We start from the raw sequence: 16926 nt of genomic DNA, 5'->3' as shown, positions 1-16926 counted from the left end.
CAGCAACAAACATGAAGACCTCCAGCTGAGATGTACCATTGGAGCATTTACAGAGCCCAGATTGACGTTTATTTGAAACATGAACACACGGTACCAAGAGAAATACAAAAAAGCACTTTCAAATCAAAACACGTTTGAACATCCAAAAAAGATAAAAGAAATCAGGAAACAGTCAAAAGTCCTCTTGAATTTCCTTCTGTTTTTAACTCTGCACTTGATCGTCCTACACAGCAAATGGATCGCACGTCGTCTAGTCTGCACTTTGGTGGGAGAGGGGCAGGTGTCAGGATTTGTCGGGTGACATCACACGTCGAGACACTGAGGTTTTCACCTCTAAAGACAGCTGTGTGTGTTCTATACATTCTGTTTTATTGACCTCTGGTCCAATACATTGCTTAATAAAATACAGAGGCTATAAAAAATAGTAGTTCACTACTTCAGCATTAATGACTCCTATATTTTGTGGATATTCATATATAATTTAATACATAGATAAATAGATATTCTTTGTGTGGATTATAAACTTTCATAAAAGCTTTTTTTTCTCAGTAATACAGGAGTGACTATAAATGCTGAAAACCCGAGGGCTGCTGTCCGACCCTGATGTCCGGTAGACAGCGCGGAAGGCCGAGAGTTCACATGCGTATTGGCGCTGGTGTTTCGTGCCAATGTCCCCTCTGACCGTGCCAGTCTAGCTCCGCTGGCACTCGTTCTTACTGCAGGTGGCCTGCCGCTCAATCTGCCATGTGCCCTCCTCGTATGTGCAGTAGCAGATTGTACACTCGTCGATCTTCACCTCTCGGCCGGCCGGTATTACTGTTGTGTCCGCGTAGCAATTTGGCCCTGTAGGTGGTACAAGAAAAACAGGGAAAGTATGGAGCAACACGGAAAACAAGCCATATAATACAGTGGTGCAGGGATGGGGTATTTTTGTAGGCCAGCCCCAGAAGTTAGCATCGCACTGGTTCCCTCCACAAAAAGGCAACGGGATTTTTCCATTGGATTTTGGATTATTGCAGAAAATAAGCCAAACAAACGTTTATGACACTTGCATGTTTAGTTTGGCCAGATGATGTTCACAAATGCAATCGGCAGTATAAAGCTAATGTTAGGCAATAAACCAACTACACCACGGTCTAATGAGTGTGAGTATACACAACAAGGCTCTGAGGGCGGACTGGTCTGCGTCTGTCCGCTTGTTAGCAACCGCCTTTTTAAAGGCACGTAAAGGCTTCATAATTCATGGGAGGGGTATTTAGTGGCTGTTTTATATCATAGAAGAAAACTTTAAAATATCTTAAGCTTGTGTTCACAACAGACCTTATTTCAGGCATATAACCAAAAACCCATTCAAAGACCTCTTTGACTTCGAGACGAGGGAACAGGAAGTACAAGAATACTAACTCATTTCTGGGTTTTAGGACTCAATCCTGCACCACTCTACAAAATGGACTCTCAAATTGGCCGTATATATATTCAGTGCATTTCTTTTGTGTTGTCAGCAACATGTCACATTATTGAGGTCAGACTCTGAACACTAAAAATGCAAGACTTTCGGTTGGTTGGTAACTGTGCTCTGATCAAACTAACGCAACAGCAGCTTGATGATTCAAAGTTGCGTGCGGATATGGAGACCAGAAAGACCATCCTCATGTTGGTGTACCTGTGTCATTGAGGTTGCACTCGCCTGTGTTATTGTTCTGCTACTAGACCCACCAAGGACACTGTTCAATGTGTACAAATGCAGTCTAAGGGCAAAACACAACTCAAAGTCACATTCCTTTGTGCTGCTCGAAGGATCCCAATCATTTTGAAATCCATGAATTTACAGCCATCCTTGTCAGTTTGGACGCTGGTAAAATATGAAATACAACAACTTGCAAATTCTGCAGCTCTGTGAATAGAACATCTTGCTTTATTTTTTTGTGTCAATAAACCTGGTAAACATCAGGATACAAAGCCTGTGAATCAATGTTTTGATCCAGACTAACAGTATTATTGCAAACGTTTTATTTCACATTCACTAAGAGCCAGGGGACACTCTTTCCTTAATGTGCACTTCATAACCTGTCATAAAATATATGAAAAATGACAGATTGGAGGCAGCTAGTTCATAAACGGTGAAACACACCCTACAACCCAAATATACACTCTTAGTTGTTGTTGTTTTTTGCTGCTACTTCTTCTAGTGTGACCGTTAGCCTAAATGGCTAATACTAGCTAATGTCAGCACTGGGGATTGCTGTGTAAGCGACATTGCTGATGAAGAGTATTTCTGGATAATTAAAAGTAGCTGCTAACTGAGGACTCAAGCTAATGTTAAACAGTTTAGTGCCCTTGCTGCTAACTACAGTTGCCGTATCACAGTGAGCTTGTTATGCTGCATTCACATGGAATCAGGTGGACAGCAGACGGACAACACCTTCTGGACGGCGCTGGAAAAACAAAGAAACTGTCAGACGAAGTGGCAGAACGGCAAAATGAAAGAAGCATGATATGTTGCTATGAAGGGATAAAATATGTCAAATATAATTAAGTATTCTAGTAAAATGTGTTTTTCTCTTAACATTCTGTTGAAAACTTAACACGACTGTGATGGAGAATCTTCCCTGTGCTAGTACTGGGTGGATGGCTGGAGGGGTCAATGGGGAGCTTGAAACTGCTGATCGATTGTTATAATGTAAATACCTGATGTTCCCCCACCCTGTGTGTTGAGATGCTTATAAGCAAGAGAGACACTGGATTAAATGCTGACTGCGCTGTAGTCTCTATGACGATGAAAGCCTTCTCTGGCCAGAGAACAAATACTTTAAAGATAACCTTCTTTCCTCAAAGTTTATTGTTTCAGTATTATAGGACTCATTCGGTACTATTGTATAGTTTTTTTTCCACCACACAACTTTCTCTGGTGTGAGGGAGCAACGTAACATCCGGTTGTAAATTCCGTAGTGGAGGACGGCAAAAGGTTTAGATATTTTAACTTGCTGCTGTCTACCGTTACTGTGCCTGGTATGCTCTGCCGGCCTCACCGAATTGTTCTCGTCCTCTAACATCACATCTAGTTTGCCGTCTGCCTCATTCCATATGAATGTAGCATTAGCCTAATAACCTAACACATAGCCGTAACTATTTAGCTGCATCCACCACCATAAATGCCTGTTTTTTTTATTTTGTTCTCTGCATTTAAAATTTGGTAAACTTGCATGTTCAACATGCAAGTTATTTGGCCCTGATTATAACCATGATACAGAGCATTCCTATCTATGGCGCAGAGCCCCATCCAGGCTAGCTCTTGTAGCCTTCGTTCCACGCTGCATTTTGTAGTTTATTTTATTGGTGTTTCCAAAAAGCAAAAAAAAATAATAATAAAAGGAATCGAGCGGATTTACCCAGCTGAATATTCCAGCTTTCCACAAAGACACAAAGTTCTTTTCGATGTGACAATACGAGAATACATTGTGGAACGAAGGCCAATGGGACATAAGCTAGTTGGAAAGTAGGACAGGACTTCAGTTATTGTTTTACTGCTACTTTTAGTTGCCATGTCTGTTGCAATGACCACATTCCCATATGGAGTTCAGTGCTGTGAGTCATCTTATCTTGGTTCTTTAAGAGACGTTTCATGACGTCCCAGCAAACTTGAGTGCAGGTAGTCAAAGAGGAGAATGAACACCGGAGACCAAATGCGCCGCCTTTCATTTCATCTCGGTGGGAAATAGGCTCTCACGTCTGAGCATTCATTGATAGTTTCCTAAAATAGTAAGAGGCAGAGTTTTAAAAAATAAATAAATTTGTGAACATGCTTCTCCTGGTGTCAGTGGCCATTTCTGACATGATTTAATTCAGTATTAAACCAATGCTGATCACATTTAACATAAATTGTATGAATTAGCAGTTTCTGATATTTTCCCCTCATATCTGCCACGAATCAGCACAATATATGCTTATCTGCTTATCAAAATAGCTTTTTTCATTGGCCATCATTACCGTGCCCTTCAGATCACCACTCATGGTTTATTGGAGGAGAATTTTCAAGTTGGAAGACCGCGCTCTCATCAAGAAAGAGATGCATCCTGGGAATAGGGTGATTACGCTGAATTCTCAAGGATTCGATTCACATGATTATATCCTTCACTGCCTTGTTCTGGGATTCACACATTTAACTCAAGTTATGTTTTCTCTACACTCACACATGTCATTCCATATTGAGAGGTATTCAATGGCACTTTGTTCCACACTTCTTAGATTGGCTACACCACAAGTACATATATAACTTAAAGGTTGGAATGTACAGAGTGGGAATTGTGCAAAAAAACAACAAAGTAAGCACTATTACACAATACTTTAATATAGTTCTGAAGTGCACCCCAAGGGACTGTTCTTTTTTTATCATTTTGCAGGAAATTGGATCTAACTAATTGAAATGTTGATGTTGAAGCAGAGACAGTTCAGAAAGGAGATTGCCCACTGGGAGTCAGTTTCCTGTATCTGTGTCACATGGGTTTCGCCACTGCCCCGTCCATTTAGGAGACTAGCTGCAGGATCTGAGTCTATTAACTCTAGTCGGAGAAGTGAAGGTGAACACAGATTATGACCGACTCTTCTGCTCCATAGTTACCAAGGTAAATATTTTATCCATTTTTCACAAGAAAACATATCTTCCAAACATTCTGACTCTAAAATGGCATTTTTCAGACGGACAAATCCGAAGAAAATGTACTTTGTTCAATACCTTTCTCTGTGTCAGCAACACACTCGTGAGATCTGGCAATGAACGTTGAGCTAGCTTATTTTCTGTATGCTAAATATGGCTGCTAGCTGTGTTTATATCTAATGTTAGCAAAAGACAATATAAATACATTTTGCAAATACAACCCAATCTGCTTTCATCCATCCTCATGACATTTACAACACTTTGAAACAAGATGAAGAGATTGTGTAGGGGGGTGAACACGCCATGACCACGCCCACTTAGGAGACAGGAAGTGTTTACCATTTCAAACCAATGGCCGGAACTTGTAGGCCTAATGTGGCGTCATCTTTGTTATAGAGCAGCTTTGGTTTAAGGTGGTTGATAAGCCACCCAGTTCCATGCTAAAAAAACTCAACTACCCCAGAAACCTGGCTTTGCGAGTACAAAAGATCCACTTGCCAAGCCAACAATACTAAACGTGAATGTCCTCCTTGTATCACCTACAATATTCTTTGGTACTAGGTGTGAAGACTTTTGTCTCGTGAGAGTGCCTCTGTCCTCAACCAGTGGCTGGGAAAAAAGAGCTCATAAATCATCCATTATCTCTCAAACCGCATTGCAAAATATAAACACTGTGGGAATTGCTTCCACAGCATCAGGTATAGCATAACAATGCTTATTTTCCTCGGACTAACAAGGTCTTGAGCCACTCTGTTGTGTAATTAAGATGCTGATAAATGGGGAGTCTTTCCGCTGCAGCCGCCGCAGTTTATTGGACGGCAGCAAGGCAGAGGGAGCGTGCAGGCACATCAATCAATGGGAACAGTTTGCAGAGGCCTGTCAAAATGTCAACCCCGACGCATTTATAAGTCTTCAGATGAACACGCACACACCCTATCTGAATAACAACTCCGGTTGCTGTCGGTACTGATTCATCATCATTAGCGACATTTAGAACACCGTGTCTCGAAATAAAAGACGCATATATCGAGGATATGCTAGGGGAGGAAAAGATGTAGAAAAATAACCATGCACTTTACAAAATAAATCAAAAGTGCTTCCTCCTGGAGCTGGGATTAACCCACAGCCCATCACTCACGGTGGCATGACACTCATTTGTGTTAATTAACGCATAGATTCGGAGCCACTGAGCTTACTCATTGCTGTCACCCTATTATTCTGCCATTCATACGACACCCACCTTTTTGTCACCGCTTCATTAATATAATATATCCCCGTTTCTCCATCACTCTCTCTGCCTCTCGCTCTCTGTGGCAGAAAGAGGTTTTTATAGGCATGTCAGGCTTCACAAGAGCTTTTCAACAAGAGGCAGAGACAAATGGACTGTGCATGTGCATGAACAGTTGGACCCAAACTGTCACTACAGTGCATTAGAAGTTGGCACGGGCAGCGTGTGAAAAACATGGCCATTAGCACCTGTGGCTTTTGGCTCCGTAGCGGCGCCGGATAATGGACAGGGAAAGGAGGACACATCCTGATCATCACACCCCTTCTTTCTGAAATGTATAAAACATGCCGAGTGCCATTATAAGGTAATGGAAAGAGAAGAATAGCAGAAATCACTCATCTTAATGCATTTCTTGAGCACATTTGCATTATAAATGCAGAATAAAAAGGACCTTGCTTTGGGAAGACAGGAAGTGGGAGAACTTTGCGGGGAGAGACTATGATTATATTATATAATCCTTCGTATTCTTATAATCATAAGAATACGAAGGATTTATTTCGGAGATCCCGCGTGAAACGGGTGCGCGCTGTCAAATATGAACCGCCTCGCATCAAAGCCGAAGTTTTTAATGAAGTGCCACCTCATGCGAATGTTTGGATATGTTGTCTCCAGCAACTGCGCCCACTGGTAAACTTTGTGGCTGAACAACCCAGCTGCACACAAGCACGACACAAACCCTCGCCAGCCACCTCAGCGGCGTCCAGGTGACAGGCTTCACTGAGATTCATTTCAACCTCATCAACAATATACATAAAGCTCTGATGTCAATCCCAAAGATCTTTTTGTCTAGTTTTGTCAGTCTCCATATCTGAATTGTAAAAAATGTGTTTGGTCAGATTAACGTTGACTTTTATTCAGAGGAAAAATAACAAGCAGACCAAAGCTGAAACCCTCTTAGGGACCCAGCAGTACTCTAATTGTTAAGAAGACATAATGTGACTTACTATTACCTTCATTATGCTGACCTTTTTCTGTTGTAATCATAACTCTGAAGTCCAGCCATGGAAAATTACTTTTAGATAATAAGATAAAGCTGTGTGATGAATTACCGTAAACCAAAAGGTGAACAATGGGGGGGAAAAAAGGAAGTGTGTCTTGTGAATTCTATAAATGATGCAAAATGTCCTACTTTCCCTACAAGTTTATATAAAATACAAAAAAACTGATTACGCTTTAGTTATTATTCCTGATTACATCATGGCCAACAGTCATTGTGTGACATGTTACACAACACACGTCAGCTGAGGAGGATGCAGACTAAAAATGACATGTGTATATAACTAAACTACATTTAATTACATTTTGAGACAAACATATTTTCTCCTGGATTACAGTTGCAGTCTTAAACCAGTAGGGTGAACGCTGTAATACTTGAAACAAAATTTAGCGTTAAATTAGTTAGCAACATTCAACTTCAGCCGACAAAATCCACGGCCATTGACTTTAAACAAGAAGCCTGCTTTTATTTATTAAAAATCGAAGATTAATTGTTTAAAAATTGTCTGGGAATGCCATAGTAAATATACACTGCTGTTATCATTATCATCATGCTGTTATCATTATCATCATGCTGCTATCATCATGCTGTTATCATCATGCTGTTATTATTATCATCGTACTGTTATCATCATACTGTTATCATACTGTTATCAAGCTGTTATCGTTATCATCGTACTGTTATCATTATCATCATACTGTTATCGTTATCATCGTACTGTTATCATTATCATCATACTGTTATCATACTGTTATCATGCTGTTATCATTATCATCATGCTGTTATCATTATCATCGTACTGTTATCATACTGTTATCATGCTGTTATCATTATCATCATGCTGTTATCATTATCATCGTACTGTTATCATGCTGTTATCATTATCATCGTACTGTTATCATACTGTTATCATGCTGTTATCATTATCATCGTACTGTTATCATACTGTTATCATGCTGTTATCATTATCATCATGCTGTTATCATTATCATCGTACTGTTATCATACTGTTATCATGCTGTTATCATTATCATCGTACTGTTATCATACTGTTATCATGCTGTTATCATTATCATCATGCTGTTATCATTATCATCGTACTGTTATCATGCTGTTATCATTATCATCGTACTGTTATCATACTGTTATCATGCTGTTATCATTATCATCATGCTGTTATCATTATCATCGTACTGTTATCATGCTGTTATCATTATCATCGTACTGTTATCATACTGTTATCATGCTATTATCATTATCATCGTACTGTTATCATACTGTTATCATGCTGTTATCATTATCATCATGCTGTTATCATTATCATTGTACTGTTATCATTATCATCGTACTGTTATCATGCTGTTATCATTATCATCGTACTGTTATCATACTGTTATCATGCTGTTATCATTATCATGCTGATATCATTATCATCGTACTGTTATCATTATCATCGTACTGTTATCATGCTGTTATCGTTATCATCGTACTGTTATCATTATCATCATACTGTTATACTGTTATCATGCTGTTATCATTATCATCATGCTGTTATCATTATCATCGTACTGTTATCATACTGTTTTCATGCTGTTAGCATTATCATCATGCTGTTATCATTATCATCATACTGTTATCATACTGTCATCATGCTGTTATCATTATCATCGTACTGTTATCATTGTAAACTTTGTGAACGGAAAGCTTGACAGCCTTGGCAATAGTAACTATGGGAAGCAGGGCTTAGTGACCAGTCAATTAGAAAGAAGCCTTTTCTGTGTTGTCAGGATGAGATGAGGCTGCTTCAAATCGACAAGACACAATTTCACATACATATAAACAATTTCCCTTTCGCTCATGTTTTCCATGTTTTCCATCTTTAAAGGCGCTCTATGAGTCACGCCTCTATCCCTCTTGGCATCCGCCGTGTCTCGTGTTGCTCTATTTGAAGTGATTTTGGCTCGGGTTCAGGCTGTTTATCACATCCCTACCAGATTAGTGTTGACCCTAATGTCTGAGGAACCTTGAAGAGCACCACTTGTTTCCTCACGCGTTGCCAAGGCGATGTCCTCCAAGAGCAAAGGACAAGAGGGGGGGGAGCCGTGGCCGAAGAGAGAGGCATCTCCTGTATCGATTTAATTCATTTTATTGCTCAGCATGCTTCAAAAGCAGATGCTGGCTCAGAATTAACAACCAACACATTTCAACTTGTATTCCTGCAATATATACTGTAGGTGTTAGAGAGCATGTTTGACTTGTATCAGAGTTCTTTACATGAATCAACATCGCTTGATTAAACTTATGGCGGCGAGTGAGTGACAGACACAAACTTTAAGGAGTATGAAACCATTTAATTGCAATGTGTTCCAGTGCTTTGAGATAATCAGTAAAAAATGATGCGAACCTGCCTCCATTCACAGCTGTTCTTTGATATTCATGAACAACTGTCTGGGGTGGATGTTAGCGGTACCTCTCACTTTCATCTTCCTCCCCTGGCTCTTCCCCAAGTGTCTCCTCGCATACAGGCTGAATGACACATCTGAGACAGGGCGCTGTGCCATAAGCATTGATTTTGCATGCCTGAAAAGGCCAAGATAATGCCGGCGCATATTTGACGGACTAATCAAACATTAAAAATACCTCTTTGTGATTTATATCAATAATGAGGAAAACGGGGACGGCATGACTTGTTGAATGAGAAACCAAATCTGAGTTATTTTTTTCTGATCAGATCTCTCAATCTTCCACCTCATTTGTTCCTTTTCTGCGCTTTTTATACTTTTTCAATGCTCACTCGTAAACTCCACAACGCAGTTTTCTTTCCTTTTTTGGTGGCGTTTCACATCTGGATGAGGATGAATTAAATTCTTTCCCAGTAATGAGCTGGGCTTTGATGTGACACGTCGGATGCACATCGGGGAGGTCTTAACATCTGTCTACACTTCAAGCAACATCTGCGGACAAGACAAACAACACCGCCCGAGCAGGAACTCTCTGACGGCCTCCAGTAACCTTATTTTACATCATCAGTATTTCATTACGGCTGCGGCGCTGTCTCGTATTGAGCGCTGCATGATCAACGGCGGCGAGATGGGAGTTGACAATCAATGCTCCTCATCATTTAAATCAAGGAGTCTTGTAATACCTGGCAAAGAAGCGTCATGAATAAAAGACAAAGTGAATTCCGATGTGTGATCCTCATGATATTGATACCAGCCGAAAAGGACATCTTTGATTTTGTTTAGATTTGTCTAATTTACTTCTCTGTCTTCCAATTATTTGATAGGTTATCCTCTATGTAGTTCATTTTAATCATGTTGTTTACGTTTACGGTGTTAAGTCAAGTGTGAAATGAAATGCGTGCAAATGAAGGCATGTGGCAATTAAGTCTTCAAAGCGACATGTTTTTGATGGATTATTCCCAGACAGAGACCTCAAATTTACTCCAGTTGACCAGCCGTGTGCAGAGTCTGACACTCACAAAGATGTTTGTTGATTGCGGAGAGTGTTCACACTTTCTCTTTACACCATGACAAACCCATCGGCCCTGAAATCAGAGCCAGAAATATTCCCTACCCATTGAGAGGTTGTTCAACACATTCTGCTACAACGATACTCAACTCTGTTTAATTAACAGCTCTGATATTCACAGCTATCCTGAATACTTGGCAACAACAGCAGGAAGGCATAGAAATGAGACATCTAAATGACTGGCACGAACCTGAAAATGTGTTTATTTTCAACATACAAATCTCACCTGCTGCTGCTTTTAAAAGCACTGTAAATGCTGCCAAAGGCTATTTCTGCATCTTCATAAATACCACTGTGCTCCTGTAGATTACTCCAAAAAGCGCATGGGACCAAGCTGACAGTTTACATGACGATGTACGACCAGAATTTTAATTTTAGCAAAGTGCCATACAGGTGTATGTGTGTCAGGAAATAATACGAGCGATAGTGTTTTTCATTGACTGGCATTGCGGCTTAGACAATGTTACCCGAAGGAAAGCCACCCGAACACGGGGAGAACATGCAAACTCCACACAGAAAGGCCCCGACCGGGGATCGAACCCTGGCCCTTCTCACTGTGACGCCATGCCGCCAGATAAAGAATCATCAGTAATGTGGATATATTGACTAAGTGGGTAAAGGCAAACAACAGGAAAGCTATAACAGTCTGTTAAGTTCAGAAAATGACATCACTTTACTGCAATGCAGCCTTCAAAACCAGGAAGATATAACACTTTTGTCATATTACGATATTACAATATCCAAAATCTAAGATGATATCTAATCTCATATCATGATATAATATGGATGTATTGCCCAGCCCTAATCAGGAGCTTGAATTGATTTACTTTTAAATTCAAGGCCAATTTTTAATGAATTGAATTAATTCAGCAACTACGTGTTTTGTAAACTAATTCATTGAAGAAGCCTCTGCCTGGCTTTTTCTCCACAGCAACGGTGGCCAAAGCTCATGGGTAATGTTGTATTAAGAGGTGTCCACCACGCCAAACATGACTTCTCAGAAACAAAGATGAAATAATTCAAAATGAGGGCCATATCTCAAACCTATACCACTGTTAAACCATTCCTGAGATGCCTGTTCATGAAGAGAAAAAAAGCTTGAAATGGGATTTTACAGTTGGGTTACAATACTGTTTGTCCAGAACCAGCGGCTTCGCCCACTTCACAACCGTATCAAACACTCTGTGCCTGGTTAAAGCCCACATATTTCAAACTGCACATGCTCAATTTACCGTGCGAGTTTAGAAGGCTCCTACAGAGACACAAAAGCAATTATGCAACTGTTTTCACAGGCGGAGCACTTGTCATGATGAGTAAACCGGTCTCAATGTGTAATATCAGTTTAGTGCCACTTCAACCACAGAGAGAGTATTTCTTATTCAGACTGCCACAGTGTTAGTTTTTGGTCAAATAACTTGGCGTCTTAAACGTAGTGAGCTCTGTTTATTGAATAGTAAAATGTGGTAATCTTATGGTAATAGGTAATCTTAAAACTGAAAATCCTTATTGGCTGAATGGGCCCGCGGATTTGGTGGGGGGACTTTTGAGTACAGCTGCACGCTCTTCTGGAGACTGCCACATCTGTGCACCTACTGTACTGTACCTACATCTGACAGATGTGCCTGTGACTGTAACCCAGTAGATCCACTGGGCATTTCACTTCAAGGTGTGGGGGGGGGGGGTCACTGCCTAAACTCTGCACAAAGCACTTTCAGCAGGATCAATATGTGCATGCCTAAAAAAGTGGGTGAACAGCAAAAAAAAAAAAGGGGGGAACAGAGGAGCAACATCTATTCCCCAAGATTACAAGAGTCAAATATTAATAGAGTGAGTAACGCTCCACGACTGCCAATGTTTTCAACTCATTGTCGCTAGAGGTTGTGAGACAGACTTTTAATTTGAGTGGGACAACTAGTCATTACAATTCATTACATGCAAATGTCAATGTCTATAATGTTTTATGACTCTAAAATGAAACATGAATTATACTAATGTGCTATGCTGGATGTAATTATATGAATTAAGTTGATGGTATGCTGAATAAGGCCGTCTGTGTTTTTCATTTTATTAGATTATCTTCTTGATATATTTGTTTTTTGTCTTCTGAGGATAAAACGTGTTTTTGTGGATCCGCTAGCACAATCTGTTATTTTGTAATTCTCTTGAGTTCATCGTTTAATGTGTTAAATGCGCAGTTCCAACAAACAGCATTGGAATCAAAGTGTCTTTGTTGCAGTTTTATTCGAAAATGGTATGAGCAGTCGTGTCGTCTAATAAGCGGCTCAAACAAACGAAGCATTTTTATGTGCAGCTCGTCTCTAATTGCATGGGATTTTGTCTCCATGCAGACAGCCGGCGCCACTTCAAGATTCCAAGTCAGAGATACATATCGCAAGTCATCATCCTTTTTGCTGAAGGAAGCAATGTTGCTGACATTGCCATGTTGCATTAGAGTCACACCAAGAAAACAAGGGGACATAATCTAGGACATGCTGTCTGGAATCATTCGAAACAACTTCAGATAATTGACTCTGAGCCACGGAACTCCCTCTTCTCAGACGGGCCGAAGCTCAAAAACCAACAGCATCACAAACTTAAACACAAAAACAGGCCAGAACTGATTATCCTCACTTTTCATTTAATAAGATCTCATTACATCAAACGTGCAATCTGACTGCAAACACTGCAGTGCAGCATGTGGCGGTGCTTCACGTCAGCAAAATGAGCATCACGCTACCTTGCCCTCATGACTCCTGTTGAGGTGCCCTTGGGCAGAAACATTTGACACTGGTCTGCTCTGAGTGGAGCTTATTCAGCAGCCGCCACCTAGCAGACCGCTTGTAACGGAACAAAGTGTTCACCGCAGTGTTGCTGAAAGAAATGCCCGCTCCGCTCACCAGTCTTGCAGATGGGACAGCACTGATCCGGCTCGTACTCCGGGTCCACGCACTCGGTCTGAGGGCAGGCCGCCACAGAGCACAGCACCTCCCCGCTTGGTTCACAGCGGCACTTCTCACACGGAGACACCTGGATAGCAGAGAACAAATGGTAATTAAAACCCTAATAAGCGGTTCATACACGGATACACATACACAACAAAGACTCTTCTCCTCTTCATTAATGAGTTGTTATCTTTGTGCCCGGCTCTTTGTTTGTCTCTGTGTCTGTCTTTCTATTTCCACCGCTTTGTCTCTCTGACACACAACACACACTCTCACACAAATACTCCTGCCTGTCTGGCTCGTACAGTGTAATCGAGTGTGGATTCAATGTCACAAAGCTACATCTAAAGGGAAGTCCCATCATTCTAAACTTCACCGCCAATGAATGCCTCATTTTAAAGAGAGCGGAGTCGAGAATTGAACTCCACTTTCCAATCAGGGGATGTGGAGAAATCAATAGCAATGGGAAAGGAAAGAGATGCTTCCAATTTTCTTGGCGTGTGAACAGAAACATTAGAAATGATGGGTTATCCGAGCCTTCCTGTAGGTCTGGAAATAGAACAAATGTGGGACAAAAGCTGGGACTGATAGTATACAGTTTGAATTACATCCAGCCCCTACACCGCCTGTGAAAGGCTTCATTTAGCAGCCGCTTGTATAAAGCCATACACCTTTAATCCTAACAAGAGAGCAAAGGTTAATTCCGCCAGCGTTGCTGTAGATTGCAGAGGCTCGCGCCTCCGCATGGCACTCTATGTGGAAAATGGAGCGAGGCAGCACTCAATGCCCAAGAACTTAGCAATCAAGCGTAAAAATCTGCCTGTTGCTTAGTTTCAAAGCAGCCCCCACCCTCCTCCCCACTGCACGCCACAAAGGCTGACGTATGCCTCTTGTGCAAGGAGTGCTTTCTCTAAATCTCCCTCAGCTGGATTTGACGTTGAGGCGTCAGTAACACCGTGAGTTAAGGGAGGAAAATACCATATTAGCCTGTGACCTCCTGCTGAGACTCTGGGGAACATGAAGAGAAGCTTCAGGTGCTGGTAAAGATCTTGCCGGCGCGTCTCCGTGTCTCTTCACACCCACATACGGCAGCGTGCTCGGCGGAGTTGTAACATTACTATAACTGGAACTCTATCGTGTGTATCAACAAACTGAATATGGAAACACTGCTGAAGGCAGGGATCGCTAAATTCATCCTCCGGCAATATTCAAAAAAAGACAAGTGCTGACCCTTGCCATTATAAATCTGCCTGCCTGCTCGCTTGCATGCTGTGAGGCAAGGTAACTAGTTTCTGTGTAGTGCCTGTGATAAACTCAATCGAGCAGCCAGGAGTGTTCTGTCAGCACTTCTTTCAAGTTTGAGCATGTCAAAAAATGAGTGAATGCGGTTAATGGGCTCACCTTAAACTCTTCCAGCGAGGCGTAGATCTTTTCCCGGAACTCGCAGTAGTTCTTTTTCTCCTTGCAGATCGGGCAGCATTGGCTAGTGTCCACTTTAATGCACCGGGCGTGGACCTTGGGACATTCTGGCTTGGTGCACAGAGGGCCCTCGTCCGTGCAGAGGCACGGGCACGTCGAAGGGCCCGGGGTGAACTGCTCACCGATGGCGAACACAAAGCCGCTCTCATCCATGCAGCCTTTGCCCCTGTAGTCTGGGTAGGCGTACTCGTCAATGGCGTCCAGGGAGAGGGTGACGTCACTAGTAGGGCCCTCGTCTATTTGGTCCAGGCTGTCCTGTACTGTCCACAGCTCCTGGGACTTCCCGCCCTTAGAGCCTCGTGTCTGGGAGCTGAGGTTCGTCCTGGCGCGGCTCACAGCAGTCCTGTCGGGGCCCAAAGCATTGATTTGAGCGCCGTATCCCAGCGGCTCCTTGGGGGCCGGCTTGTCCTGGTGTTTGTCCTCCCTGGCTTGGGTCAACACTCTTTCCAGGCGTTCTCGGCTGGCTGGTAAGGTCGCTATAGGGTTGCACTGAGCGCCGCTAATCAGAAACCCCAGAACAAAGAGAACTTCTGCTGTCATGGCAACGGAGTGCAGCATCTCTCCCCACCACCAGCGAGGTGGGAAAACACCTTGGCTCACATAACACACTTCACATCTCAGGTGTGAGCCAGTCCATCTGGAAAGAGAAAATTAAACTGGGGTTATGCGCTCAGTATTTCGTCACTTTTTGTCTCCCAGGTGTGGGGCTTGTTTCATTTTGTTTCGAGAACAGTGCAAGAAATCCGGGCGACTTCTGAGCACTGCCCCGTCGTGTCAAGCAAGCATCCCGCTGAGTGTGATGCGAGCCTGTAGGATCAGTGAATTGGATCATCAGGACAGGGAGTATTCATAGGGCTGTGTTAGGTAATCAATACTGCTACTGTAACACTTCCCCGCATCAATCCCTCCCGGCAGTGACGGAGTAAGAGGAAAATAGCCAAAGAAGGACCTGAATCTAACACTCTTAAGCTCCTGCTCTTCTCATGGAACAAAGAATCGGGATCAATGTCTGCTTTTTTTAAAAATGAATCGCAGTCAACTTTACAAAGGCAGAAATTGATTTGAAAATAGGACATAATTCCAGTCTGGAAAGATGCATCTACTAGAGCTGACAGAAGTAGCCATATCAATTTCAGAATGAGGCCAGATCTTTTGCGAAGTGCCTTATGTGCAGCAAAACGTTCTCTGAAGGAGGCCCACTAAGTATCTCATTGCTGGTTTGTTTTAATCAAAAGTAAACGCACATCACTTTCTTTACACTTTTCAGTCAATATCCAGTCGAGTGAAATCTCAGGATCAACTGTAGATGTTGCAGAGACTGCACATTTTTGAAAATGCCTTTTGTTTTTGTCCCTCGCTTAACTTGATTTAATGCAGCATCTTGAAATTCCAACGCCTGCTATGATGCTCTGCTGCGTTCGGTGGCCTACTTCCCTTCACTTCCTTCTCACCAAATGTTCGGCGTCATCTCTGAGCTCTGTTTAACGGGCTGCAGCCGTGTCGACATTTGAAGCTTATTTTGAAAGGTGAGATTACTCCGTATTGACTGACTCAAGAATTAACTGTTAAATCCTGTCTACGCTTCTTTAAGAATAGTTCACCCTATTGATTAATTTGTCAAACTCAATGAACACTGCTTAATTTCCAACCGAGTGATTGGGAGCCCGTGGCAGGAGGTGGTGAGCTACTAAGCATTAAATAAACCGTAAGCAAATATGTGGTGATACATAGAAGGAGCAGAGATACTGCTGGGACAACCAGCTGCATTCTTTTCATCCAGCTCTAACTACATAGCCAAAGTCTCTCTATATGTTTTAAGTCCTTCATTTTGATATTCATGAATTCTGATCCAGTCTGAGGGAAAGGGGCTCAAATTGACTGCTGCCACGCCAGTGGTATTTGTGCGGCGTTTTAGCTGAATTGCTATGTTTGAGGCAGAATCCTTGGAGCTGCTTTGGAACGGAGAGGAAGCAGAACGAGGTGCATACCGATACCGCTGCTGCAGCTGAGAGAAGAAGAGAGCGAGAGAGAGAGA

At 42.0% G+C, this 16926-nt stretch overlaps 1 protein-coding gene across 1 annotated transcript; it reads right to left on the bottom strand.

Annotated features, from left to right (window-relative positions):
• Nucleotides 1-691: 691 nt before the first annotated feature.
• vwc2 (von Willebrand factor C domain containing 2) lies at nucleotides 692-15521 on the bottom strand. Its single transcript, XM_076076499.1, has 3 exons — nucleotides 14814-15521; nucleotides 13368-13497; nucleotides 692-843 (listed from the first exon to the last, which is right to left on the bottom strand). The coding sequence occupies exons 1-3, from the start codon at nucleotides 15447-15449 to the stop codon at nucleotides 692-694; spliced, it is 918 nt and encodes a 305-aa protein (XP_075932614.1). The 5' UTR covers nucleotides 15450-15521.
• Between the last annotated feature and the right edge of the window lie 1405 nt (nucleotides 15522-16926).

This window comes from Anarhichas minor, unplaced genomic scaffold, assembly GCF_050575085.1.
Source record: "Anarhichas minor isolate MPS153535 unplaced genomic scaffold, ASM5057508v1 ptg000058l, whole genome shotgun sequence".
NCBI lineage: Eukaryota > Metazoa > Chordata > Actinopteri > Perciformes > Anarhichadidae > Anarhichas > Anarhichas minor.
This window is presented reverse-complemented; position numbering and strand designations above follow the sequence as displayed.

Bases quoted from the DNA above. Each gene is read 5' to 3' on its own strand.
- vwc2 (XM_076076499.1), bottom strand. From the start codon at position 15,449: ATGCTGCACTCCGTTGCCATGACAGCAGAAGTTCTCTTTGTTCTGGGG. The intron at 13,498-14,813 runs GTGAGCCCATTA...TCTGCTATCCAG, and splicing joins CCTCGCTGGAAGAGTTTAAG to GTGTCTCCGTGTGAGAAGTG. The intron at 844-13,367 runs GTGAGCGGAGCG...TACCACCTACAG, and splicing joins CTGTCCCATCTGCAAGACTG to GGCCAAATTGCTACGCGGAC.